Source organism: Girardinichthys multiradiatus, chromosome Y, assembly GCF_021462225.1.
Source record: "Girardinichthys multiradiatus isolate DD_20200921_A chromosome Y, DD_fGirMul_XY1, whole genome shotgun sequence".
Classification (NCBI taxonomy): Eukaryota; Metazoa; Chordata; class Actinopteri; order Cyprinodontiformes; family Goodeidae; genus Girardinichthys; species Girardinichthys multiradiatus.
The window spans coordinates 12,509,714-12,537,632 of record NC_061818.1 but is presented as its reverse complement, the minus strand read 5'-3'; the positions used below and the strand labels follow the sequence as shown (position 1 = coordinate 12,537,632).

The following is a 27,919-nucleotide window of genomic DNA, read 5'->3' as shown; positions in this document are numbered from 1 at the left end:
CAGTTTATACAAATTTTTAAAAAAGTACTGGCATAAATAATGAATAAAGTCACAATATGATCAATACCAAACTGCCAAAGCCAGGAGGTGATCTGGTCATTAATATTTCATTATTGTTTTGGTTAGTAGTTAATGACATCATAACCTCAGGTTATGTTTGACATTAGCAGGTTTTAGAAAACAACAAGACAAAAACAACCAAGTTAAAGTGTAACACTTTTATTGTTGTGTTCACTGGTTTAAGACCAGTCAGAGGTGGCACCACCCCAGTCAGAAGCCTGAGCAGTGGGGGCAGTGGACCAGTCTTCTGTGGCAGGCTGAGTGCTCCAGTCCTCAGCTGCAGGGAAACAGAAATTAAGACCAAGTTCAGAGACCAACACAAACTATTGCTCTGCATCAAGATGAGGAGCTCTGCCAACTTACCAGCGAAGGTCTCTCCAGTCTTGACAGGTGCAGCAGCTGTAACAATACAACAGTTTAGTCAAAAGAAAAAGCAACAGAACCAGTTTTAAAGAGAGTAAAGAAGAACCATGTTACTTACCTGCAGGGAACTGCTGGATGGGCACAGATGGAACAGCAACACCCTCAGACCAATCAGTCACTTCAGGCTGGGCAAACTCAGCCTGTGGGGCGCTCCATTCGCCCTGGAACTCCTCCTTCACAACAGCCTTCTCAGCTGCAGCCTGCTCCTCCTTCTCAATCTGTTACACATTTAACGGCAGAATGCAGCTTACCTCTACAACATTCAGACATCTTAGAAAGATTTTAACAGAATGCACTGGATTCATCTTACCTCTTCAGGGTCCCTGTAGAAGTACAGATCTGGCATGACCTCCCAAGGGTGTTCCCTGGAGATGGTTCCCCTCATCCGGAGAACCTCCCTGGCCAACATCCACCACATCAGACCCACAGAGTGGTGACCCTGAAACGTAAAATCAATTTTTCAATGTGGTTCAGATAGAAGTTGTTAAAACATCACACCCTGCATGAGCCAACCCTGCATAGAAGACTTATGTGCAGTTCAGATTCTACCAAGTTCCCCCTCACCTTGTTGTTGCAGGGGATGGCAATGTCCACGTATCTCAGTGGGGAGTCTGTGTTGCACAGGGCAATGGTGGGAATGTTGACGTAGGAAGCCTCAGTCAGTGGCTGGTGGTCGGCACGAGGGTCTGTCACAATCAGGAGGCGGGGCTCCCTGAATGCTGCTTGGATCTGATTGGTGAATGTACCAGGAGTGAACCGGCCGTGGAAGGTGGTAGCTCCGGTGGCCGAGGCGAACTTCAGGACTGCCCTCTACAGCGGTCAGAGAAAACACATTAGCACTTCAGAATGGACTTATTACATTCCAGGTTAGTTTAGGCATGGCCCAGTATGACATTTAAAGCTTATAATGGTAAATGAAAATACCAAACTATTGAGATATTTACACAAAGAAGTAAACGTTTCAATATATTGTACATTCTTACTGTGGTAAACCTGCAGTATATTCACATTGAAAGTCATGAACTGTGGCTCAGGAGGTTTTCAAACCCCAGTCAAAGGACAGCCGTCCTCATGGTGTTAGCGAAACCCCGACCCATTTACTTTTGCACACTTCCGACACCAGAACACTCACACCAGTGCCCGGCTTTAATAGAGTGCATTCATTGTTTGACTCAACCTTTTATCTCATATTTATTTGTTAAAATTTTATTTCACTGCTCTAAGTTCTATCATTTACCTGCCCAGTGTTCCTGGAGGAGATGACACAGACATCTGCTGGGTTCTCAATGGCAACAATGGCCCTAGCTGCCAGCAGCAGCTTCTCCCAGGTCTTCTTCAGGTTAATGATATAAATACCTGTGAGAAAAAAAAAATATATATATATATATTTGGAGAGGGTGTTGACCAAAGAGGTTAGCGTTAGCCCTGGTTGTTCAAAGCGGGTATGCTGCTAGAAGGATGAAATTCCACCCCACTCAGGTTTCTGCTGTCTTCTTCTGAAACTGCTCGCTATTTAATTATGTCCATCTTCCCATTAAGTCTCACCAGCATCCCTGTTCCTGCAGAAGCAACCCCACAGCATGGCCACTGTTTTATGGAAGCCATATGGTGAAGCGCAGCGCTAGTTCTTTGCCACTCAGCATTTGATCTGAGCACCTTATTCCACCTTTGCATTATCTCCATCATGGCTTGTGGCGAACTTTAAGCAGGATTTCCTATGGCCATCTTGCAAACATGGTTTCTGCCTTATCACTTTTGCAGATAAGCAACAGATTGTCACCTGAGCAGTAGACCTTTGCAGCTCCTCCAAGGTCAACATAGTATTCGTGGCTGGTTCTGATTAAAGCCCTACTCAGGCAAAGCCACGTCTTTGCAGGTTTGCATATTTATGACACAATATTACCATTTTTAGATGATTGTCTGAAAAACAATCTGAGATTTTAAAAACTTTATTTCCTACCCTAACCCTGCTTTAAACTTGTTCACAACTTTATCCCAGTCGTTAGATGACCCTAAAATTAAAAGAAAAAACATTGATTATTCCATCACATGGCTAACTGCACAACATACCGTCGCTTTTTCTTTTGTAGACGTACTGCTCCATCTGGAAGTCAAGGTTCATGCCTCCCAGGTGGGTTCCCGCTGCCAGGAACTTCAGCACATCCTCCTCCTTCATCTGAAGGACATCCAGACCTCCGGACATCGTGACCACTTTCCCTGTGTTACGAGTTTAGTGGGAGAGCTGCAAGACATGGAGACCTTTTAAATAATGGACAAGTTACACAACATCGACTTGTCTTTTTAGTTTAAAGTGCAAAGAAATTATCAGGATGACAAATGACAAAATTAAACATTAATTTGTACACCCCGGTGTTCTGACACTCACTAAAAGTAGGATTACACCGTCTATATTCTACTCAGTATTATAAGGAAATCTAATTATGACTCAAATTTCAGACCGCAGTAAGGTCACTTAAAGCCATTTTAACTGCCCTATTTTATCATTGTCAAATGTCTTAAAATGGGTTCACTTCAAGGGTGTTTAGCTGTGATTATTGCCGTTTTTCCAACCGAAAACTTCCAATTTCAAAGAAATATGTGGTAACTAGGTATGAAGTGGCTAACGGAACTGGACTAAAAATGTAGCCTTCACACAAGATTCTTCAAGTTAAAATGTCAAAGTTAAAAACAGCCTGTTGGAGCACAACTACAGCCATCCATCCCAGCATTGTGACACTATTCTGTACGGGATTTGCTTTGCGTACAATGAGGAAGTCTTAGTAAGTAAAGAAGAACACTGACACGAACGCGTGTTCAAAGCTAGCGCGTTAGCTCCGGATGTTAGCATTGTCATTAAGACGGGATTAAATTATCTTTTAGACCAAATACGCGGTAATAAGGTGGTCTTGCTGCTTCATAATAAAACAACCTGCCATTCATTTCGGTCGTCGGTCTTATTTTCGTTGATTTATTGACTAAATAAAACTGTTTAAAACTCACCACGAAACAACGCCGTATGGAAATCTGAGCACACGGTGAAAAAGAGGACGCTGGGAGGAAATGACGTAGTTTTTGTACTCAGTTTCCAAGAGCGTGATTGGTCTGTTTTTTTGGTGTAGCTATTGGAGAGTTGTTACAAGCTCTCTTTGGAAAGCAATACGCCTAGGAACGGGTTCTTCTATAGTGTGCTTAAAAAAACAACTAAACATAGAATAAACTTTTAGAATAAACATGTTATTTTTAGTCATCGATGCAGTTTTTGCCCTGACATTAAATGATGCCTGGTAGACCCCTTTCTTCCCCTCGGTGGTTGAGTGAGGCAAACGTTTGACTTCATGGCAACAAACATGGACCAAAAAGTACTGAGTGCATCAATGAAACTTTAGATTTATCCGACATTCAGTCCTAAATATTAAATTTCATTTATTTTTTGTCTGTAGTACAACTTTTCTTCAGTTTCCCTAATCATGGTTCTTTTTTCTCACTGTTTTTTTTCATCGTGTAAAGCACTTTAAATTGTCTTGTTCCTTAAATGTGCTACATAAATAATCTTGCCTTGCCTAGACAGGTCATTGCGGTTTCTCATCTATATTTTGAGATCTTTTAGCCCACTTCATGTTGTTAGACTTGGTCTAATTATCTAATTTCTTAATTGGCAGTAATCAGACCGGGATGTTGCTACTTTTTCACATTGGGCCAGGTTGGTTTGGATAGCTGTTTCTCTTAGGAAAACAGCAGCATATAAAACTGCACTTTGAATTTACAAAGATTATCTTTCTCTGATGTGAAAGTAATTTTTTTTTAATCTAAAACAATTAAGTGCAACAAATAACTGGTGGTTAAATATCAAAGAAACTGTTGTATTTGGCATTTAAGAACTTTAATCAATAGAAAATAAGAACCTGCTCCCAGTATTACAAAAGAATTCACAGTCACACAGTTTGACCAAAAATCCTTGGAACTGAACTGTTTTGCCCATCTTTCTTGCATCCAAAAAAATCCCACACAATACGGCGATGGCATTGACGTACGAGCATGTGACGTCTTGCTGCTATACAGGGGTTGGACAATGAAACTGAAACACCTGGTTTTAGACCACAATAATTTATTAGTATGGTGTAGGGCCTCCTTTTGCGGACAATACAGTGTCAATTCGTCTTGGGAATGACATATACAAGTCCTGCACAGTGGTCAGAGGGATTTTAAGCCATTCTTCTTGCAGGATAGTGGTCAGGTCACTACGTGATACTGGTGGAGGAAAACGTTTCCTGACTCTCTCCTCCAAAACACCCCAAAGTGGCTCAATAATATTTAGATCTGGTGACTGTGCAGGCCATGGGAGATGTTCAACTTCACTTTCATGTTCATCAAACCAATCTTTCACCAGTCTTGCTGTGTGTATTGGTGCATTGTCATCCTGATACACGGCACCGCCTTCAGGATACAATGTTTGAACCATTGGATGCACATGGTCCTCAAGAATGGTTCGGTAGTCCTTGGCAGTGACGCGCCCATCTAGCACAGGTATTGGGCCAAGGGAATGCCATGATATGGCAGCCCAAACCATCACTGATCCACCCCCATGCTTCACTCTGGGCATGCAACAGTCTGGGTGGTACACTTCTTTGGGGCTTCTCCACACCATAACTCTCCCAGATGTGGGGAAAACAGTAAAGGTGGACTCATCAGAGAACAATACATGTTTCACATTGTCCACAGCCCAAGATTTGCGCTCCTTGCACCATTGAAACCGACGTTTGGCATTGGCATGAGTGACCAAAGGTTTGGCTATAGCAGCCCGGCCGTGTATATTGACCCTGTGGAGCTCCCGACGGACAGTTCTGGTGGAAACAGGAGAGTTGAGGTGCACATTTAATTCTGCCGTGATTTGGGCAGCCGTGGTTTTATGTTTTTTGGATACAATCCGGGTTAGCACCCGAACATCCCTTTCAGACAGCTTCCTCTTGCGTCCACAGTTAATCCTGTTGGATGTGGTTCGTCCTTCTTGGTGGTATGCTGACATTACCCTGGATACCGTGGCTCTTGATACATCACAAAGACTTGCTGTCTTGGTCACAGATGCGCCAGCAAGACATGCACCAATAATTTGTCCTCTTTTTAACTCTGGTTTGTCACCCATAATGTTGTGTGCATTTCAATATTTTGAGCAAAACTGTGCTCTTATCCTGCTAATTGAACCTTCACACTCTGCTCTTACTGGTGCAATGTACAATCAATGAAGACTGGCTACCAGGCTGGTCCAATTTAGCCATGAAACCTCCCACACTAAAATGACAGGTGTTTCACTTTCATTGTCCAACCCCTGTATGTCTGTACTTGCTGTAAGTGGCACAAGTGCACTTCTGCACTTTGGCCACTAGGTGAGGTTTGTGCCATGCGCTGCAGCGACAGCAGCAGGGGTAACCAGAGGTAGGCCCGTGGGTCGGATGAATATCCCATATTAAGACTATGGAGATGGAAAGACCATATTAAGACAATCCTGAGACGCCGACTTCTCGGTGAAAGACCGACCTGTGATGCAACTATATTTACCAGAGATAAAATGTTCCAGGCAATGGGATCATCATATGTACACAAGGGCATTGTCTGTTGAGAAATTATTTATTGGAACATGTCATGTGAGAAGAAAGTTAACCAGAATATTGTAATCCTGTCGAGACACAACACACATAAACAGGTTAAATGGTGATCCTGAGCTGTTACCAAAACAAGGTTTGATTAAATACCCAGGACAAGGTAAGGTGGGGGATAAAACGCTGCAGGGAAAGGTATGTTCACCTCCGATCTGAAGAAAATAGGCTGTTCAGTCAGTGTGAAACTACTGGGTAAAAACTCAAACACAAAGATGTGTTTATCTTTCATTTATGCTATGGATCTTTGAAGAATGTTTAAAAGAGTTTCATTGATCCAAAACTTCCTAATTCATGCATATCAGATGACCTATGACCCCGATATTTGAATTTTAGTTTTATTAAAAATGAAAGAATAATGTCTATAAAGATATTTCTACAGCTTAAAAAAATATTTTATCCATATCATCCTGATTATTTGTATTTCTTACGTCAGTCCCAGACTCCTACAACCCCATGTTCCTTTTTACTGTTTGATGTCATGTCACCACACCCCTTGTGCAGCCTATCTGTATCAGTGCTGCGATAAGTCCCTCGTGTTCTTGCAGGCCTTTGCAATGTGCTGAGCGTAGTGCTGCTGGTGGTTTGAGATCATTGCCAGACTGCCAGGCTTTCACAGAACTTTATTGCTTTATATTTGCATAATTTACTAAAGGCTATAAATTGATTTGTGCATGGATTTACATAAGTACTAAATCGGGACAATGGTGTTCATTGCAATATTTCAACCACAAACAATGCCTTGCAAAAGTATTCATACCCTTTGAAAGTCTTTTTTTTTTTATGTTTTGTCATATTACATTGACATTTCAAAGTCTTTCATTGGGTTTTTATGTGACAGACCGACACAAAGAAGTGCATATTCATTTAAGCAGAGGTATTCTTACCCATCGCAGACTTAAAATTAAATATTTTTATTCAGCCATGAAATCGGTATTGTAAACAAAAGGCATTTCGAAAACAAACTTTTTGAATATTTCCATTGATATTTTGACAACGTATTTTTGCCAATGAGGTCCAAATCTTTGAGGTTGGAAGTCCTCCCTGCTCTCATCCCAATCTTTTCGCCCCCTCCACAGATTATTGATCAGATTCAAGTCTGGACCTAGACGAAACATGTTGTTAAAATGAATGATTACTTTAAACCTAAATCTGCCAAGGATATGATCAATTTTGGGCTTAACAGTTTGTGGAGGGGATGAAACATGTATGGTTTTCTGAGTTTTGTACAAATCAAAATCTGAATAGCTGGGCAGGCCCTCTATTTACTCTGCTTCCCCCAAATCAAATCCAGTGAAGTTAACTGCCTTCCGAAGTCATCTGATTAGTAAATAGAGCCCACCTGTGTTTCATTTAACCTCAGAATAAGTTCAGCTGCTCTCTGAAGACATCAGAGGTTTTTTAGAGGATATTAATGAACAAATGGCTTCACAAAGACCAAGGAACACAACAGAGAGGTCAGGGAGATGTTTAAAGCGGGGTTAGATTATATAACAATGTCCCAAGTTTTGAGGTGGAGAGATCCACAGCTAAGGTGGAAGATTCTTTCAACCCATGGTGGTGGCTGCATCATGCTGTGGTGATGCATTTCTTCCGCAGAAACAGAGAAGCTGGTTAGAAGTTGGTGGGTGGAGCTCAATACAGGGTGTGGATTCTGTATCTATGGCAAGACTTTTAAATTAATCTTCGCAGATACTCTTCATCCTGACTGAGCCAGAGTTACTTTGCAAAGAAGAATGGACAAAACTTTTGGTCTCTAGATGTGCAAAGCTGATAGCAACACACCCCAATAGACTTGCAGCTAAAGATGCCAACTTACAAATGCATCCCACACTTTCCAGAACTTGATTGGTGAAAACATAGTGATTAAACATGACAAAATGTTAGACATTCCAAAACAGTAAATGAAGATGCAAATAGAGAAATCAGTTCATGAAAGCCATTTATTTTTTCAGAACAAATGAAAGGATCACATATGATCAGTTTTATGGTTGCAAATGTATCCAAAGTCTGGGTCAGAAACCCAACCATGGATATTCACAAAGCAAGTTCACAGCTAAGGCTCAAATGTTGAGCCGTCATGCTGCATTCAGTCATTTACCCAAAGAAAAGGTCCAGGCAACATTTTCACTGCATAATGATTTATCTTATTAAACACCTCATTTTGCCCCAAAAAGAAATTAATAAGACAAAAAATAAAAGTCATTGTCTTTCCAGGCAAGTTAAATGATTCATTTTCTAGTCCACTTTAAGGGTAATGGACTCTGCAGCCTCAGTGTTCTGGCTCGAAACAGACTTGGGAATTCCTACTGAAGCCCTTTCCAACGTGTGAATGATTCCAGTACCAATACTTCCCAGCTGACGCTGGACTCAACAGATTTTTCCAATTTCTAAGGCAACACTATGATTGCCCCACTACATTTAAATCAGTAACCCTCATGCACCTTCATTCATTATGGTTTGTACATTTATGCTTGGTTTTTTATTAATACAAATAACCGGCCATGTTGTCGTTCTTATTGTGTTCGGGTATTGTGCTGAAATGGTCTTATCAGCCATCATGTGTTATTTCTTTGTTAGGTCATTGTTTTGTTTGCTCAGTCAATTGGTTTGAGAAGTTCATATTTCTGCCTGAGTTCAGTTTTGTTTCATTGATCTCTTTTATGAGCTCAGCATTCATTTCTGGTAAATAAGACTTTTGGGCTAAAATTAAACAAATCATTTGTCGATTAGTTCCTGTGACAACTCCTGCTTTTTAACACGGTCCATCAACAAAACAAAACATTGTTTATTATTTGAAGGCACAAGTCTGGTTTCTCAACATTAGCTCAAAAATCCAGCATGTTGCAACGTTTTATACAGGTCGGCCACCTCTACCATCACGTTAGTGCATGCTCTCTGTGCTCCCCAGTCTGTTTCTCAGCTGACAGAGAAATATTCAGAGCCAATGAAAACCTCTGATGCCTACTTCAGAAGAGCGACTCTACAGAAGCAGCTCTTTTCTCGGCTCGCTTCATACTTGCTTTTTATCTTCCCTTTTAATCAATGTTTCCTTCAGGACTTGAGTCCAATGTGTGCCATCATCTGCTCGTACAAAGTCCAGGCCATGGCGGCCATCATGGTTCTCCTCAGGCAGCGAGGAACTGCTCCCCTGAAGAAGCCCTGAAGTCCATGTTCCTTATTGGAGAAGACAAGAAGATCAGTTTTAAGTGAAACTGACATATCAATTATAATGTTTAAATAAAGCAGGAGAAAGGATAGTTACCGAGTAGATATATTTGATGGCCTCTGCTGTCCTTAGGTGGGGATGCACTTGGACGTGTGTTTTGACAACATCAGCAGGCTGTGTGACCAGAGAGGCCAGAACACCAGCCAGAACCCCGCAGCTGAAGTTAGCCAAAGGAGCTGCAGGAGATTAACTGATCTCTTCAGGGGGAACAAAATGTATTTGTTGAATTAAAATAAAGATTACAAGTTCTGTTATGTTTAAAGCAATTACAATTTCTCAAAACCCCCATCAGCCTAAGTGTGAGCTCACCTTGGGGCAGAGAGGCCTTGGTCTGGCTGTAAAACATGACATAGATCCCAGAGAAAGGAACATCTCTGAGAAGAGTGGCCATGAGTCCGGAGAACAGAGCTGCAGGACCTTCGTTCTGACACACACTGCGCAGGGCCCCACTCACACTGACATAGCTGTACCTGCCACACTGGAACAGACACACACAGGTTAGTTTAAAACACAATGAGGTAAATATACACCCCGCATCTATATGAATGAGACCTAAATACAGGGCCATGAATGAAAAGGTTTTCACATTTGGTCATGTTTCACCACATTTCATCCACAAACGTCAATGTATTTTATTGGATTTTATGTGCCAGACAAACACAAAGTAGTGCATAAGTGATATATTGTTTTCAACGTTTTCACAGAAAAAAAACTGATGTCTATTTGTTTTCAGTTCAGAATCTGCTTTATTGGCCCAGATTGTGTGCTCAAACAAGGAATTTCACTTGCTCTCGCAGCATACAGACATTAAGTATAAGCATGTAAACTTTAGCAGACATAGAACAAAGGATAAAAGGAACAGTGTGTATATGTATGTACAGCCAATAGTTTTTTATATAAAATGAAAAGAAAGGTAGGTCGTGCAAAAAACATGGTTTTTTTGTTTCAAAGCAGAGTGGCTGACTGCTCAAGCGGGAAGGTGTTTCTCCGAGGCAATACTGATTCAACCACATTTTGCTGCAGTTGAAGCTTCAGATGTTTGGTGGTACATCTCTGCCAGCTTTGCACATTTATAGTCTAAAACTGTTGCACATGGATGGATGGATTTGGATTAAGGTCTGTACTTTGATTGGGCAATATGATTTGATCTAAAGCAATGGTTCACAGAAACCTCTGTCCTGCATGTTTTATATGTTTTCCTGCTGCCACACACTCGTCTAAACTGACTGGATGATCAACAGGCTTCTGGAGCACTTGATGGCGTATAGCCCAAGCTTTTTAAATTTGACCCAGTTTGAGTCACTGTTTTATATCCTAACCCTACTTTAAAACATCTCCAACGGTCTCCCTGGCCTTTCTGATGTGTTTCTTGGTCTCCATGATGCTGTTTGTTCACTAATGTTCTCCAACAAACTTCCAAGACCTTCACAGAACAGCCGCCTGATAGCTGCTCTGTTTTTATACTGAGATCAAAGTTCAACGAGGGGGACTTTGTTAACTAATCTGGTGACTTCTGAAGGTAATTGGTTATGCTGGATTATATCTGGTGGCATCAAGTTAAAGGGTGTGGGATACAAAAGCAGAAAATTCATGTTGAACACCAAAAATCAATTTCCAAATCCCTATTAAGTGCTACTTTGTGTTGGTCGGAAAAACGTGAGACAATATAAAGAAATGTGGGATTGTAATGTAATAAAAGGTGAAAAATTCAAAGAGTGAGTTTACATTTTTATGGAACTGTATCATTAAAAATTGTCTAATTTCTATTACTGATCACATTGCTTAAACGTAGAAGGCACATTTAATCAGCAACTGATTTCAAATGGCCAGGTTCACTGCCTCTTATCATTAACTCTCAGACTTGCAGTGTGTGCCGCATCTCCTCAGCTGTACAAATGTCTTAGTTGAACTGTGTCAGGGAAAGTTGTTCCCAAAAAAACATTTTCATTAAATGTTCGTGCAGTTAAGAAGCAACCACTTATAACTATATTAATATAATTAAAACAGCTACAGCCCCTAAACACTGCTCACCTCAAAACGTGTCTTGATGACAGTTATCGGCAGCATCGCAACCCCTGCCACGGTCCGAGCTCCCCCTCCCAGCATCACAGCCTGCCCAGCTCCCGGCATTTTATCCTGAAAGAAGTGCTGCTTCAGGGAGTAATAGCAGCTGAAGTAGATTCCCACTCCTGGGATGGTTCGGACAAAAGACTAGAGCAGCAGACGGAGAGGGGCTTGAGCACATTTTTAGACATCATCTACCCTATGTGACTTTCTAAACAAAGCAGACTTCTAATAAAGACAAATACTTTGGCTTCAAACAGAGACATGCATACCGGGCAAACACCCTTCCACAGGCCCAGCAGCCGCTCTGTCCGCACCACACCGAGGAGCACCGACATCATTCCGACTCGGCCTGACCTGTAAAAGGGACAATCAGATAAGCAAGATAAGTGGAAACTGCTGAACAATGGCTTTATTTGTGATTAAGCGTTAAGCTGAGGTAAAACAATTGTAAGTCAATAAACCAATAAAGTCACCCAGGCTGCATGCCACTCTGCAAGGTCTGCAGGCGGGTCTTGACCAGGTCAAGAGGCTGGAAGAGCAGGGTGGAGCAGGTCCCACTGAAGGAGCCAGACATGAAGGCTTTGATAGCTGGGTGAACCTGACAAAATAAAAGCAGGAAGATTAAACTATTTGCAATGTCTGCATTTTATTAGCATTCAGAGTAATTTAGAAAATACTTAATGGATCCTTTTGTCAGAAGAACAAAAAGTAGGAACTTATTAATAGCGATGGGTGCAAAAGCTGTAAAACTCACCAGTGACAGTTCCATACTGCTTGGAAATAAAAACCTTTTTTACCCCGTCTCTGCTGTCTAGAACACCTAAACGGAGGAGCAGAGGTTACAACTGAGAGCCCGTCCCTGCAAAGGATGAAGGGTGAAGTCTGAATGAGATCATATGCAGCCGCTTATATACAGGACGGTCATCTGACCAACACCGTGTTTCCCATCTGTGACCACCCCAACACACTGCTATTTATTAACCAACTAAAAGATCATCATGATACTCAATAGCATGAATCCAGGTCATGGCTGCAAGCTTTCTATCGAGCTGCCTGAGTGCCACAATTCAACAAATAAATCATTGGTCATAGAAATATTTATATTTTAGATGGCTTATGCAAACTGCAATAAACACTAGTGTCAGGAATACTTGATTGTGATATTACTGTGATGACGTATCAATTACATTTAACCCCCATTTCCCCAACTCCTTTCCTTCTTTCTTTTCCACCATATAAAAGTAGACATCCAGTGTGAGCATTAAGGGAAGCAAACAGACCGAACATATTATTGGCATGCAGAATTTGATATTCATTAAATTATTACATTTAATAACCTTGTCTAAATAACACTGTGCTAAAATAATTACACAACCATTTAACATTTGAATTAATAATGTCCAAATGCAATTGCTTATTAAGCGATGTATTTATTGAATTGTCGCACTGTTTGCTTTCTTCATGAAGCAGAACAATTTATGCACAACGAACGCGCATTTCCATATTTGAAATGTTGCCAGAGAGTAATGGCCACAATTAAATAGTTTTGCTACTCTTATTGAAAAAATATAAAAAAACACAGTCAATAACGCTCAAGATTTGTGACAGTTCACGCTATATTTATGAATGCTACATTTTCCTCACCTTCTTTTGGTTGAAATATCTGGAAATCCTCCAACAGTGGACTTTTCTCCCAGTGTGGGCTCCAGAAAACTCAGGCAGGCTAAAGTTTCGGCATAAAATGCCTCCTACCGCCTACAGCACAACACCCTCACAGGAGGAAAAAGTAAAGTTGTTGTTGAGGTTGTAAATAGGCCACGCCCATCACCAAGGAGGCTGCTACGTGGTTGGTTTAAAAAGAAACATTTCTGTGTGACGAAAAATATTGGACAATTCTGATTGCGTTGATAAATTAAGACAGGTTTTAGCAATGAAAAAGGACACTTGGTTTATTTTTTACTTGTGTCCATAGGAGAACACGTTCTGCTGTGCGACCGGTTCTGACCTGTTTGTACCTACGTCAGCGTTTGTGAAAAAACATTACTGCCATCTGCTGGTGATGACATTACGTACAGTGAGTTGCAAAAGTCTTCATGAATCCTTGACGTTTTCACATTTACCCACGAACTTCAGGGCGATGGCAATTTATTTGTATTATACATATTTCAGCAACAAGACTATTCAAATTGCTTTAGATTAGAAACATTAGAAAGAAAAAAAATCATTAAAAGTTCATTGAAGTGACAAAGGAAAGAAAGTTGGACTAAAGACTTAATGTTTCAGTTAATAGTTTAAATAGAACAGTCAAAGACCTTTCTTTTTAACTATAATTTCATAAAACTCAGGGATTCAACATTTTTGCAGTTTTCTGAAAGTTTGTTCCAGATTAGTGGAGCATAAGAACTGAATGCTGCTTCTCCATGCTTGGTTCTGATTCTGAGGTTGCAGAGTAGATTGCAACCAGAAGACCTCAGTGGTCCGATACAACAAATCTTATTTTGTATTTAGTGCCGAGCCATTCAGTGGCTTTTAAACTAACAAAAGTATTTTAAAGTCTGGGGTGATGTGCTCTACTTTCTAAGTTCTAGTGAGGGTGAGGGCAGCAGCGTTCTGGATCAGCTGCAGCTGTCTGATTGACTTACAGGCAGACCTGTGAAGACACTATTCCAGTAATCAATTCGACTTAAGATAAACACATGGATGAGTTCTTAAAGATCCTGCTGGGACATTATTCCTTTAGTCCTGGAAATGTTATTCAGGGGATAGAAGGCAGACTCAGTGGTTTCTAGCTGTAGTAACTGAAGACTCTTGAGTACTTTTGGTCCAAAAATTATTACCTCAGTTTTGGTTTAATTGAAGAAAATCATAGCATATCCACACTTGGATTTGATGTATGTATGTCGCCAATGAATAGGTTCATCGTCTTCTGGGGACATTGTAATGTAGAGCTGCGTGTCATCTACGTTGTAATGGTAACTTGTTTTAACCTGAGCTAGTGGGAGCATCTAGATATTAAACAGAAGGGGCCCCCAGAGGGAACTTTGGGGAACCCCGAATGTGAATTTGTCAAGTCCGATGTAAAGTTACATATACAGGTCCTTCTCAAAATATTAGCATATTGTGATAAAGTTCATTATTTTCCATTATGTCATGATGAAAATTTAACATTCATATATTTTAGATTCATTGCACAATAACTGAAATATTTCAGGTCTTTTATTGTCTTAATACGGATGATTTTGGCATACAGCTCATGAAAACCCAAAATTCCTATCTCACAAAATTAGCATATTTCATCCGACCAATAAAAGAAAAGTGTTTTTAATACAAAAAACGTCAACCTTCAAATAATCATGTACAGTTATGCACTCAATACTTGGTCGGGAATCCTTTTGCAGAAATGACTGCTTCAATGCGGCGTGGCATGGAGGCAATCAGCCTGTGGCACTGCTGAGGTCTTATGGAGGCCCAGGATGCTTCGATAGCGGCCTTTAGCTCATCCAGAGTGTTGGGTCTTGAGTCTCTCAACGTTCTCTTCACAATATCCCACAGATTCTCTATGGGGTTCAGGTCAGGAGAGTTGGTAGGCCAATTGAGCACAGTGATACCATGGTCAGTAAACCATTTACCAGTGGTTTTGGCACTGTGAGCAGGTGCCAGGTCGTGCTGAAAAATGAAATATTCATCTCCATAAAGCTTTTCAGCAGATGGAAGCATGAAGTGCTCCAAAATCTCCTGATAGCTAGCTGCATTGACCCTGCCCTTGATAAAACACAGTGGACCAACACCAGCAGCTGACACAGCACCCCAGACCATCACTGACTGTGGGTACTTGACACTGGACTTCTGGCATTTTGGCATTTCCTTCTCCCCAGTCTTCCTCCAGACTCTGGCACCTTGATTTCCGAATGACATGCAGAATTTGCTTTCATCCGAAAAAAGTACTTTGGACCACTGAGCAACAGTCCAGTGCTGCTTCTCTGTAGCCCAGGTCAGGCGCTTCTGCCGCTGTTTCTGGTTCAAAAGTGGCTTGACCTGGGGAATGCGGCACCTGTAGCCCATTTCCTGCACACGCCTGTGCACGGTGGCTCTGGATGTTTCTACTCCAGACTCAGTCCACTGCTTCCGCAGGTCCAACAAGGTCTGGAATCGACCCTTCTCCACAATCTTCCTCAGGGTCCGGTCACCTCTTCTCGTTGTGCAGCGTTTTCTGCCACACTTTTTCCTTCCCACAGACTTCCCACTGAGGTGCCTTGATACAGCACTCTGGGAACAGCCTATTCGTTCAGAAATTTCTTTCTGTGTCTTACCCTCTTGCTTGAGGGTGTCAATAGTGGCCTTCTGGACAGCAGTCAGGTCGGCAGTCTTACCCATGATTGGGGTTTTGAGTGATGAACCAGGCTGGGAGTTTTAAAGGCCTCAGGAATCTTTTGCAGGTGTTTAGAGTTAACTCGTTGATTCAAATGATTAGGTTCATAGCTCGTTTAGAGACCCTTTTAATGATATGCTAATTTTGTGAGATAGGAATTTTTGGTTTTCATGAGCTGTATGCCAAAATCATCCGTATTAAGACAATAAAAGACAGTGTGCATTTTTATTCTTACCCCACTGAGCTAATACTTTGTGAAATCACCTTTCGTTGTAATTCGTTGTCTTTTGGGATCTCTACCTGCTTTACACATATAGTTCAAAATGGTTGCCCATCTGATAGATGAATGCCGTTAAATTTTGTTGTAACTTTAGCTGCATTAGTTTAAGATCGTTGTTCTGCTGGACATCTGTGCAGCATCTGAGGGTTTTTTTTCTTCCCAGAATCGCCTTATATTTAGCTCCATCCATCTACCCATGAAATCTGACCAGCTGCTGCTGAAGTATGTTGCCACTACCTCGCATCTCTATGGGGATGAGTTTCACAATAATTCTCTACGTATTGGAGGGTCCATCATAAAAGCCCAACAGAGTACATCAGAGTTGCCATAATGTGATAAAAATGGAGAAATTAGAGGGGCATGAATAATTTTGCAAGGCACTGACTGAAAGGAACCAAAATTTCAACTTTAAACTAGACCTCCTCTACAAGCCCTGTATTAGGATTAATGGTGGAAATGAACATAAAACAAACTGGACTACAGAGAAAAGAAAAACAGGACCAGATGGCAGTTTAGAAAGCATCTTTATTTGCAATATCATGTTTGACCACGATTCCATGCCAGAGTTGCAGACAAACGTTACAAAATAACTGGTGCACATTGTTTCCTTTCTTTCTTTCTCTTGGCTTGCCTTTGTTTATTATGAAGTATGAAATACATGATCTTTTGAATTATGAGCCATTATTTGGAAATAACAGATTCCTCTCACTTTCCAGCAGTGTGAGCCAAAAGGTGACCCTGTTCACAGTCTGTGAGGGGTACACATCGTCCTGTCACCAACAGCTGAGATCTCCACCAGACCACATACAAACACCATAGTATAGTGTACAACTTTTCCAGTGATGAAGAATGTCCCTCCCTCCTGAATCTGCCTTTGGTTCAATTATTCAGTTACCTGTCTTAAAAAGCAGTGCCCTAAGAATACAGTGTGCGCTGCAAGACAATAAAAAGCTACCCAACCATTTATACTTCACCCTGAACATAAAAAAACAATATTGATGGCAAGAAAAAAAACAAAAAAATTAAATGTATGTCCAGAAACAACAAAACTAAAGCCATGTTCCCTGGCAAGTAGGTGTCAGTTGTATTGAAGGCTTTTATAGTGTGTGTTGGCAGTGTGTGCGCACTCACTAAATAAGCATGTGTACGGTCATTCAAAGACTTGAACGTTTCATCTTTACCGTTTCAGTGAAATCCACAATTGCAGTGGTATGCCGTTTAGGTTAATAATTTTTCTTCCATTTCAGTGCAAATTAAGAAATTTCAGCGCACCAATTAAACACATTCAGTATATCTCCAATTGATGAAATACGCCTTCAGCTTTGTGTTTCTACAAGAAGCGTGAACAAAATAGGCCAAAAACATTGTAACGAGTGCTAATTGCAGCTAGGTCTGTAGAGTACGTTTCAGGATTTTGTATAAGTCTTATAAACCGTGAAGAAGAGAAATTGAGCATAATACACATGAAGCGGTTCCATTCTTTACCATAATAAAAAAATGTCTGAATAAAATACACTTCTAGTTGATATTCCTTTGGTCCCATTCCAGTAATTGTCTTCATTTATTTATGTATCCTTTTCCCCCCTCAATTAGAAAAATAAATCCTAAATCAGGACTATTACAAGTCAAAATTTTCCTTATAAAAATAGTTTTACTTTTCCCAGAGAATGAAAAAGGAAGCGATGAAAGAACTTGGCCTAAAAAGAGAAATTTGAGCGCAAGTCAGAATGGCGATTGTCTGCGTTTACTGGCTTATTTATACGAGTAGCCGTGCTTATGGATGCATAGTTTGATGCTGTTCAAATAGACAGTCGCAGGACTGAACTGAATTCCTGCCTTTAATCTGGACATGTTTTTTTTCCATCTTACAGTAATGGATGCTCTTTTGTATTTGGGTCCTTCTGGTTAGGATTCAGCTCTGAAGAGGTGAGTGGCGTGGTCTGTTCAAGCTTGGGGCTCTGGGGCCTCAGCCTTGGGCTCACTTTCTTCGTCACTTTCGACACCGCTGCGAGGGACAGTGCGGCGTACGGTGAATGGGAGGTCACCACGCCTAAAATAGGAAGGTTAGAAAGCGGTTAGGAAAATCCAATGACAGTCTTTAACCTTGTAAGAACATTTGATCTAGTTTATGGTGAAACTTGCAACAGACATCTATTGTTTTTTAACATGATGGCATTAAAAGCCTTTTGTGTCTTTATGGTCACTCTTTCTACCTGAGCTTGCTCTTGAGGGAGACAACTTCACGGTTCATGGCATCTGCAGACTCTGTGGCATCCTCCAGCTCCCTCTGGAGTTTCCTTCGGTTGGCGTTGGCTCTCTGGGCCTCCTCCTCTGCCTCCTCTAGCTGACGCTTCAGTTGCTTCATACGGGAGTTCAACTTATCGGCCTGGAATATCAAATGAACTCAGATGAGGTTAAAAGCTGATCTTCCGTATATGTGTGATTGAATTCAAGGGAGGGTAAACCAAGATTTTCTGAAAAGCTTTTGGTAAATGTGTTTTTGGGAATCTGGGGAGTAGAAATGTTGCACTTTAAACTGACCTGGTCCTTCTGCTGCTCTGCATTGCGCCTTTCATCATCCACCTGCAGGATAACTTCCTTCAGTTTCTTCTCAGTGCGTCTTACTAGTTTGGTGGCAGTCAGTCTCTCCCTGAGGAAAACAATTATTAGTCAGTTTTAAGTTTGTTGCCTAATCTAATAAGCTGGTAAAATGGGATTTTTAAGAATAAATTACCAAGTAAAGCTGCACAGAGAAATTAGCTGGTGCCCCATTTTTATATTTGAGCAGCAGTCAACTAATCAGAAACTACAAATCTGATCTCTTTCTGATTAGTGACTGAACCACACCTAAGCTCTACCAAATCTCACTAGCAACACTCTTCAGTGTGGAAGCTATTACCGAATGAAAAAGAGTCTAAGTTAACTACAAGGTGTTTAAAAAGAAGTAGAAGACGCACCTAAGGTGTAAGAAACGTCTCGAAAGGAAACTGCTTCCTACAGAGGCGCATTGGCTGTTCATTCATGCTGCCACAACAAGGAGTTTAACCTTACATAACAAAAGGCGAAATATTTTACAGCAAAGTTGATCTGTTTTATCCTCTTGAAGAGCCCGAGTCCATCTGTTACAAAGCTTGCTGGGCTGGGATAGGAATTGTTGGCGGTTTCCTGGTCTAAACATCTACTAACTCTATAGCGTATAAAGAGAGACTGATGTTACCAGTGCTAACAGCACTAGTTTTACTTATTGCTCACTGCAGAGCTGTGTAACCAAGACTGCCCTCTACCACAAATGAAAAAAAAAAAACACTATTTAACACTAACCATAGCTTTTTCCCCCTCCAATATTAATGGTAATGAGTTACAATACATCTTGTACAGTCTATATGCCGTTACTCTTTTTAGCTGTATGATTTTATTGAATTTAAGATTTCTAGAGATTCAGAGTTCAGCAACATTATGTTGGTATAAAGAGGTTTATTTTTGTTTTACTGTAAACTTTTATTGTTCAGTTGAATATTTCATTTATCCAGGATATAGAAAATGTTGTAGTTCTTAAAGAGAACTCTGAATCTGCAGGTCAAAGCTTTACATAATCAAACTCTGCCATAAAATCTCTCATATCTTTGTTACTAAGTTATTACTACTTTTTGAAAAATTCAATTTCTGTCCAGCATTGCCATGTTTAAATTTCTTACCTGGATTCAATGTCCAGCTGTTCCTCCAGCTGAGCGATCTTTGCTTCCAGGGCAGTCATGTTGGCCTTGTACTTGGACTTAATGGTTCCCTCAAGCTCCTGGAGTTTCAGTTTCAGCTCCTTGTTCTGACGCTCCAACTGGCTGCGAGCCCCTTCGACACGCTGAGAGATGCTGCGCTCTGCAGTCAGCTCAACGTTTATCTGGTCAGTCTAATAATCAAACAAATCCATCCATAAATTTCTAATATTTTCATTCAAAAAACTACCACAGCTTTTGTAATGACTATTGGATCCAGTTAAAATGAAATCTGGTTATGAAACGTAAGCCAACAAACCTGCAGCATTGCCTTCTTCAGCCTGTCATTGATCAGCTCGGTGTTGCACTGTTCCTCCTCCAGCTCCTCCTCCAGCTGAGCAATACGAGCCTCCAGTCGTCTCCTCTCTTCTGCAGCCTGAGCACTGAGGGTTGAACAAAGAGGAGAGGTTCATAACCGCCAGCTCCAAAAACAAGATGTACCATATGGTCCTTTTGACAGAAGTCCTACTTCTTGGCAGCCTGGTTGTTGATTTCATCCTGCAGTTCGTCTCTCTCCTGCTGGGCCTGTCTCTTCACTCTCTCTGCAGCTGCCAGCTCCTGAACGTTGACAGATGAAATGAGAAATGATGTCAGCAATAATCAAAAAGTAAGCTGCAAGTTGAACTTTAGTGTGGAAACAGACTTCCTGCATTTGGATCATATCAGCCTCCATGCCCTTCAGCTTCTTCTCAGTCTCCTTGCTCTGGGTTAGGATTTCATCTCTGGACATGCGAGTGTCCTCCAACTCTCGGATGAGATCCTTCATCTGAGCCTGAGAACAGAAACGTGTGTAAATTGAGGTGCAGGAAACAGATTTTTAGTACCGTATTTTCTGCACTATAAGGCGCACCGGATTATAAGGCGCATAGAATAGAAGCTACTGCAGTCAAACGTTTGACTGGGGTTGCGTTATGCATCCACTAGATGGAGCTGTGCTAAAGAGAATGTCAACAAAACAGTCAGATAAGTCAGTCAGTCAAACTTTATTAATACACTACAAATCAGCGTTCTGATAACTCCATTCACTCTCGTGGTAAGGTCTCCTCTACATAGAAATCTATTGAATAGAGCCAACCGCACGTTAGGAATGCATTGGAGTCTATGAAGTTGTTGATGAGATTCGGGGTTCTTTTTAATGACTTTGCAGCACGTAAAAACACAGGGCTTACAGACTCATACATCGCTGCTCCGGTCGCCGTCTCTACCCACCCCACACACACAATAATACCGACGTCACTCCTTCACTCTTGATTCTCAGCTACGGCAGCACACAGCGCCACCTCTGTTCGGAGGAGTAATGTCAACATCTTCCATACACACACACGAAACATACACCCCACACACTGAGCTTCTAATCACATATAGTTCAGGCAATTCCTGCAACAGTACATTCAAACGTTATACACACACAAGTGGTGTTGGACTAGGAGTAAGCACAGTACAGGTGTTTACCGCTATTACTTCGGCGACGCCCCTGACTACGGTAGCCGTAATGCTGCAAGCGGTGCGACTTTGTAGTTTACCAGTCGTACTGAAACATTTTGACAGAGCGCCGTGTACAACCAGTATGGATCAACCAATTAACCAATTGATCCATATATAAGGCGCTCCGGATTACAAGGCGCACTGTCATTTTTTGAAAAAATTAAAGGTTTTTAAGTGCGCCTTATAGTGCGGAAAATATGGTACTTTAAGACTTAGCTGAATCACTGTGCAAAAAAACACTTGTGTTGTGCTCACCTGAAGTTTCTTCAGCTGCTTCAGGGCCTCGTCACGGTTCTTGTTGGCCATGTCGATGGCTGCCTCCAGCTCCTTCAGGTCCAGCTCCAGCTTCTTGCGTGCAGCTACAGCTGCCGAGCGCTGCTTCCTCTCGTCTTCCAGCTCCATCTCCATCTCACGCACCTACAGGATTCACACCCACTGATTTTACATCCAAGAAGTATTCAACTACCTACCTGTAACCAGTATTACAATCTGAATGTATACTGCCTTGCAAATGTATTCACACCCCTTGAACTGTGTTCATATTTGGTCATGTTACTATCAACTTTTCCCCAACCTGTCTGTTCTGGTCTTTGCAGTGACTAATTTACTAATGTTCTCCAACAAGCCTCAGACCTTTACAGAACAGCTGGACTCATAACTTTTAGTTTAAATCCTAAACTGGATGTAGGGTCCATTTACCATGTAGGTGACTTCTGAAGGAAGCTCGTTGGACTGGATTTTTTTTTTTAGGGGTATCAGAGTAAGGGGGACCAAACAAACATGCATGCTACACCTTTCAGATTTCTACTTGTAAATAAATTTTATAATAATGTCTCTTGGTCAATCACAGATGATTTCTAAGATACAGTGAGGTTTGTGGTTATAATGTGATAAAAATGTTCAGGGGTATCAATACTTTAGCAAGGTACTGTAACCCAGCTATCAACAGACCTGTTTAACCAGTGCTCTCTTCTTCTCCTCTCCCATCTCATCACGTCCTGCCAGGTCCCTCTCGTACTGTGCCTTCATGGCCTGCATGTTGACTTCCAGACGCAGCTTGGCGTCCTCTGTGGCCTGCAGCTCGTCCTCCAGCTCCTCCAGCTGAGTCTTCATCTCCTCTAGCTGCTGCTCCATAGCACGTTTACCCTTCTCCAGTTCATGAACCTGCAAAGCACGAAAGGAAGATCAAGAATAAAAAGGTGAAGTTGGATATCACAGGAATAAATTCTCCAGTAAAACTGCCTCTTCTTAAAACTTACATTCTTGCCCACATCATCCTTAGACGACACCAGATCTTCCATTTCAGCCCGCAGCAGCTTGTTGTTGCGGTCCAGTTCCTCCTTAACATCCATCAGCGATTCCAGCTCACGGGTCAGAGCCAGCGCCCGGGTCTCCTTTTCTCGTGCCTCAGCTTCAGCTCGGTCACGCTCCTCTGCATAGCGGGCGGAGATATTTTTCTCCTCTGCAAGCATCTATAAACGCAAGCCAAAACCGATGTTTACGGCTTAAATATTTAAGAAAATACAGTAATATAATCTCAGTGTTTATTAACCTGGTCAAACTTCTTCTGCTTCTTCTCCAAGTTGGAGACAATCTGCCGAAGGTGGTCTTGGTCCACTAGCAGGTCGTCCAACTCCTGCTGAAGACGTGTCTTTGTTTTGTCCAACTTATCATAAGCGGCACATTTCTCCTCCAGCCGCTGGTTGGTGCTTTCCAAGTCCCTCTGAAATCTCTTCTTCCCCTCTTCAGCAGACTCCAGAGACCCTGCATCCTGCTCCACCTTTTTCTTCATGTCAGCAAGCTGTAGGGGAAATGAAACGGGCATTGCAGAAACGATCATTTGTCACAGTTACAAGTGATTGAAGTGATTGAATAAAATGCTCATCAGAAAATGAAGCTACTAATTGGTTCTCTGCTGTCCTGCAGAAACATTCCTGGAGGAAATGCTTTGATGCATCTTACCTGAGCCTGCACCGCCTGAAGCTGCTTCTCGACATTCCTCTTGGCTTCCTCCTCTTCCTCCAGCTGCTCTTTAAGGTTGTTCTGTTCATCCTCCAGCTGGCGCAGACGTGTGTTGAGAGACAGTTTCTGACGCGTCTCTTCTTGGAGGAGTTCCTGTGGCACAATTAGAAACTTTGATGTAACAAACAACTGCTTCTATTATGGACAATAGAAGTTTATAGAAGGTTTGACCTCCCCCCAAAAAAAAAAAAAACACCTTAAAAGCTCCATCATGACAAAAAGGTGGGTCCCTCAGAAAAAGCATGTTAATTATTTTAATATTTATATAAAATATAATAAATTTTGAGTGTTGTGCATGCTGTGGAAGAGGTGTGGTAGGAATTGATTTTAATTTCCATTATTTTGAATGAAGAAACGTGTTTCCATACCGAAATAAAATACAGGCAGCCTGTTCAAACAAATTAAATTTGTATTTAGAGGTTTCATGGTAGTAGCTGGAAATCTCCCATTACAGACACACAATGTTACCAAAAACATTTCAATTGTGGGTGAAATATAAACACATTCTAGCTCACAGATTACGGCACATTCTGTGGGGTGCACAGGAGTCACCATATCAACACTACTGTGCAGATGTTTTCACCAGAACTTAATGTTTATCATCATTATGGTCATCTGTATTGGAAAAGACGGCTGTAAGGATATTCCATAAAACCAGTTATGCAGAATAATAATCAAGTATTGATAAAATGATTAACGTTCATGGCTCTAGTTCAGTTACCAACTGCCAAATAATGTGTTTAGCCATCAAGAGCCATGATGATATTCAAAAACAGTTTCTTATAAGAAAGAACATACAATTTAAGGGCGAAATTTTAAATGTTAAAAATCCTGGTGTTCGAACAACACAAAAAACGTTCTGCACATCTGTTAGTAAAGTTGAGCTGTGGAACTTTAACATGACTTCAGTTCAAACGTTAAGCACCAACTAATTTAAAATGTACAAAAATATGTTTTCTGTAGGGTACAAGGAGGAAGAATGGCATTGATTGGGTTTCCCAATCCACTATATACACATTATGAATGTATATGCATTAATGTATGCATCTATGTGTATTTCTGTAAATACTTTGATTGTGGTTAAATAGATGTAATGCATTATAAAGAAGGGCTTGGGACAGGAAATAAATAGGAAGTGGTGTCTTTTAAGTAGTGGAGAAGGGATGGGACTAAAATAGCTTACGCGTTTAAATATAAATATGTATTTATTTTTATTAATTTTTTTAAATAGAAGTATTATTTTGTCGATATTATATTAACGTGTGTAAAACAAGTCCTTATCATCAAGGACTAATCTGTAGGTCCTGTAACAGTGTGTAGATAATGGCTTATAACACTACTTTTAGTAGATGGTGGCGTCAGCTCTGTAACTACAGCTGCATAACATTTGTACCCTGGCTCTGCTAGGTTATACCTGGGCATCCTGCAGCTGGGACTCCACAGAGGAGAAATCTTTATTCGCCTTTATGGATTTGCCCTCAGCCTCAGTCAACAGGCCGTTAACGTTCTCCAGCTCAGCCTGTGGATAAATGATAAGAAACGACAAGCTTTAGTTTGTCGAAGTATGTTTTCATACGTTCATTTCAGCAATGATCACTGCTTAACTACAGGGGTTAAATCATTTGGAAGGTGTGAGAATATCTAGCATATGAAACCATACCTGCACTTTAGCCAGTTTCTCAGACAGTTCCACCCTCTGACGATCTGCCTCTGAGTATTTGGCTTGCAGCTCCTGCGACAGCCCTTCAGCCTTCTTCCTGCGGTGTTCAGAGTCACCCTTACCCTGCATCAGCGTCTGAAGCTCAATAATCAGCTCGTTCTTCTCTGACTCCAGGGCTTGTTTAGCCTTCTCCACTGACACTTTGTTCTGCGCAAAATGACAAACTGTCAGTGCTCGTTTCTGAGAAGATGCATATGGAAAAAGAAAACAGAATGTGTTGAGGGTACCCTTTTAGCTTGCTCCAGCTGCTCATTAAGTTCATCGAAGGCCTGGCTGTGTTTCTGCCTCATCTCAACCAGCTGCTGTTCATGGACTTTGGCATCTTCCTCCAGACTCTTCTTAAGCTGAGTCACCTCCGTCTCACGTTTGGTCCTATAAGAGCACAGCAGAGGTGAATGTGCTTGGGAGAAGATAAACACCTTGAACAGAAGTTATTAGGAGCCACTGTGCATGGCTTGAGGAGCCACAGGTTGTATGCACCCGCTCAAGACAAATTATCCTACCTGAGTTCTTGCATAGCAGCCGTAGAGTCCAGGGTGTCCTCAAGCTCTGTCTTCAAGGCCTCCAGCTCCTCTCCCAGATCCCTGCGATGTTTCTCAGCCTTCACACGGGCCTGCTTCTCCAGCTCCAAGTCCTCTTGTAGTTCAGAAAGCTGAGCCTCCAGCTCTCTAATCTTTTTCTGAGCCATGTTCTTCTGTGCAGCCTCCTCCTCAATTCTTAAAGGAGGGAAATATAATACAATTTCACTAAATTGAGCAACAACCCATGAGTTATGTCCAGAACCAATGTTGTGAGCTAAACAGACCTGGCCAAGGCAGCCTGGAGCTCCTCCTCCTTCTTGGCCAGCTGTGCACGGAGCTCAGCAATCTGAGCCTGGAGCTCAGCGATTTGGTCGTGTGTCTCAGTGAAGTCGCCCTCCAGTTTGCGTCTGTTTTTCTCCAGCTCCTGACGCATCTTCTCCTCCCTGCGCAGGCGATCTAAAACAGGATGAATATTTAGCAAATAGAGAGGTGACAGTCAAGTGTTAGAGGTTAGAAGTCACAGCACCTCGCCATTCTAAATGTTTCTATGAGTTTTCTTTCCTACCCTCCAGGTCTGTGATCATCGCCTCGTGTTTAGTCTTGAGTTTCTGCAAACTCTTCGACTTCTCCTCTTCCTCTGCCAAGTTGGTGGTGAATTCAGAGATCCTCTCCTCCATCAACTTTTTCTCCTGGATGGCAAAAAATATGTCAGTGAAATTGTCAAGTGAAAAAAACAAACAAAAAGCACAGCTAACACTAACTGTAACACACTGACTAAATACAACCATAAATTACAAGACATTTTATTTGGATTTGTTTAATTAACCGACACAAAGCAGCTCATATTTATAGGAGGGAAGGGAAATGATTCATTGTTTTCAGGTTTGACTGGGCCACCAACATGCTTTGATCTACTGCCAGCATCATGTTTTCCCCATGGTGACCGTGGGCTCAGGGGGGTGTTAGTTTAGAGGGATCGCCATGTTTTGATAGGTTTGTATTTGTGCTGTACTGATGGACTGAACAGAACTTGGCTCGATGTTCAGTAACTGAAATATTGTTCGACAGCCAAACCCAGATTTAAAATTCTCCAGAACCCTGACCTGTCTGCTGGACGTTTCCATATTTTCATGATCCTGTTTGTTCTCTAACAAACCTTGACAGAACAGCTGGATTCAAACAGAAAAACTTCAATTACTAGTTAAAATCTGTTGCACTGGATTGTATTTAGGGGTAACAGAGTAAAAATGTATTTTTCCCTCCACTTCCCATATGGGCTAGGTTGTGCTGGTCTATCACATTAAAGTTTGAGGTTGTTACGAGAAATTATGAAAGTTCTGTAAATCTCAACCTTGAGTAGTTTGTTGTTCTGGTCATCTAGAACCATGACGTCTTCTTCAATCTTCTTCATTTTGGCTTCCAAAGTGACCTTCTCCAACTGGAGCTTCTGTCTGGCTGCCTCTTCTTCATCCAGCTGCTGCTCCAAATCCTGAGTGCACATTAATGGCAGAATGTTTGGTTAGGCAAATCAAACCATGGAGGTGTGTGATGCAGTTATAGAGGCTCATATTTAGTTCACAGTCTTTTCTTACAGAAATATTTTGCTGCATCTTCTTCTTCTCAGTGGTCAAATGAGAAGCGCGCTCTTCCTCCTCCTCTACACGCGCCTCTAGGTCATGGAGGATCTCCTCTAGCTCCTGCTTTTTGGCAGCCAGACGGGCTCTCATCTCCTCGGCCTCGGCACAGAGCTCCGTTTCTGCCTGGAGCTGTTCCTGCAGGGCCATCTTCTCAGCACTCAGCTACAAGCACAGTTAATCAATGAGCGTATGGATGGTTAACCTTCATCAAAAGTAAACAGTTGGGCCGTTATATAAAATACAATTTTATCCTCATAAATTCTACCTGTTGATGTTTTTCCTCCATTTCCTGGAGTTGCTGCTCAGCCTGAAGGTGCCTCTCCTTCACCTTATGCAGCTCCTCATCCTTGGCCTGCATCTCCTCTTCCTGCCTGCTGACTTGAAGCAGTGGCTTGACCTAAAAATGTGTAAATAAGGGACAGTGAGAAAAACTAAACCAACACCAAAGCTTAGTCAATAAAACGCTACTTTGATGAGGAGGTATACCTTAGTGAAGAGTCTCCACCACTGCCAGTTCCTCAGTTTAAGATAAGCAGCACAGTTCCTCTGAAGCACCTTCATGGCTGTCAGCTGCTGTTGTCTCTTTGCAAAAGCCCTGCGATACGTCACCCAGAGACTCAAATTAACACTCTACAATCACTAAACATGAATAACCATTACAAACCATCTCTCAGAGGTTTTACAA

At 41.6% G+C, this 27,919-nt stretch overlaps 3 protein-coding genes across 3 annotated transcripts in view; all 3 read right to left on the bottom strand.

The window, feature by feature from the left end:
• Positions 1-203: 203 nt before the first annotated feature.
• On the bottom strand, positions 204-3,619 carry LOC124864098 (40S ribosomal protein SA). The gene is made up of 8 exons (XM_047358728.1): positions 3,484-3,619; positions 2,554-2,725; positions 1,721-1,839; positions 1,048-1,293; positions 794-922; positions 542-701; positions 424-459; positions 204-337 (listed from the first exon to the last, which is right to left on the bottom strand). The coding sequence occupies exons 2-8, from the start codon at positions 2,684-2,686 to the stop codon at positions 240-242; spliced, it is 921 nt and encodes a 306-aa protein (XP_047214684.1). The 5' UTR covers positions 2,687-2,725; positions 3,484-3,619; the 3' UTR covers positions 204-239.
• A 4,440-nt stretch (positions 3,620-8,059) lies between these two features.
• On the bottom strand, positions 8,060-13,404 carry LOC124864503 (mitochondrial glycine transporter B-like). The gene is made up of 8 exons (XM_047359308.1): positions 13,075-13,404; positions 12,185-12,250; positions 11,904-12,028; positions 11,700-11,784; positions 11,395-11,574; positions 9,673-9,841; positions 9,400-9,539; positions 8,060-9,311 (listed from the first exon to the last, which is right to left on the bottom strand). The coding sequence occupies exons 2-8, from the start codon at positions 12,197-12,199 to the stop codon at positions 9,189-9,191; spliced, it is 837 nt and encodes a 278-aa protein (XP_047215264.1). The 5' UTR covers positions 12,200-12,250; positions 13,075-13,404; the 3' UTR covers positions 8,060-9,188.
• Positions 13,405-16,586: 3,182 nt separating this feature from the next.
• Positions 16,587-27,919, bottom strand: part of LOC124864130 (myosin-9-like) — a 34,637-nt gene continuing 23,304 nt past the window's right edge. Inside the window, exons 19-40 of the mRNA XM_047358804.1 lie at positions 27,721-27,829; positions 27,500-27,631; positions 27,190-27,396; positions 26,949-27,086; positions 26,163-26,286; positions 25,882-26,053; positions 25,580-25,792; positions 25,304-25,448; positions 25,017-25,223; positions 24,771-24,875; positions 23,297-23,449; positions 22,887-23,135; positions 22,594-22,806; positions 22,286-22,498; positions 21,590-21,751; positions 20,493-20,621; positions 20,319-20,407; positions 20,109-20,232; positions 19,775-19,983; positions 18,621-18,729; positions 18,293-18,465; positions 16,587-18,129 (exon numbers count right to left, since the gene is read on the bottom strand). Of these exons, the coding sequence (XP_047214760.1) occupies positions 18,024-18,129; positions 18,293-18,465; positions 18,621-18,729; positions 19,775-19,983; positions 20,109-20,232; positions 20,319-20,407; positions 20,493-20,621; positions 21,590-21,751; positions 22,286-22,498; positions 22,594-22,806; positions 22,887-23,135; positions 23,297-23,449; positions 24,771-24,875; positions 25,017-25,223; positions 25,304-25,448; positions 25,580-25,792; positions 25,882-26,053; positions 26,163-26,286; positions 26,949-27,086; positions 27,190-27,396; positions 27,500-27,631; positions 27,721-27,829 (3,481 nt within the window). The 3' untranslated portion in view covers positions 16,587-18,023. The remainder of the gene's footprint in view (positions 18,130-18,292; positions 18,466-18,620; positions 18,730-19,774; positions 19,984-20,108; positions 20,233-20,318; positions 20,408-20,492; positions 20,622-21,589; positions 21,752-22,285; positions 22,499-22,593; positions 22,807-22,886; positions 23,136-23,296; positions 23,450-24,770; positions 24,876-25,016; positions 25,224-25,303; positions 25,449-25,579; positions 25,793-25,881; positions 26,054-26,162; positions 26,287-26,948; positions 27,087-27,189; positions 27,397-27,499; positions 27,632-27,720; positions 27,830-27,919) is intronic.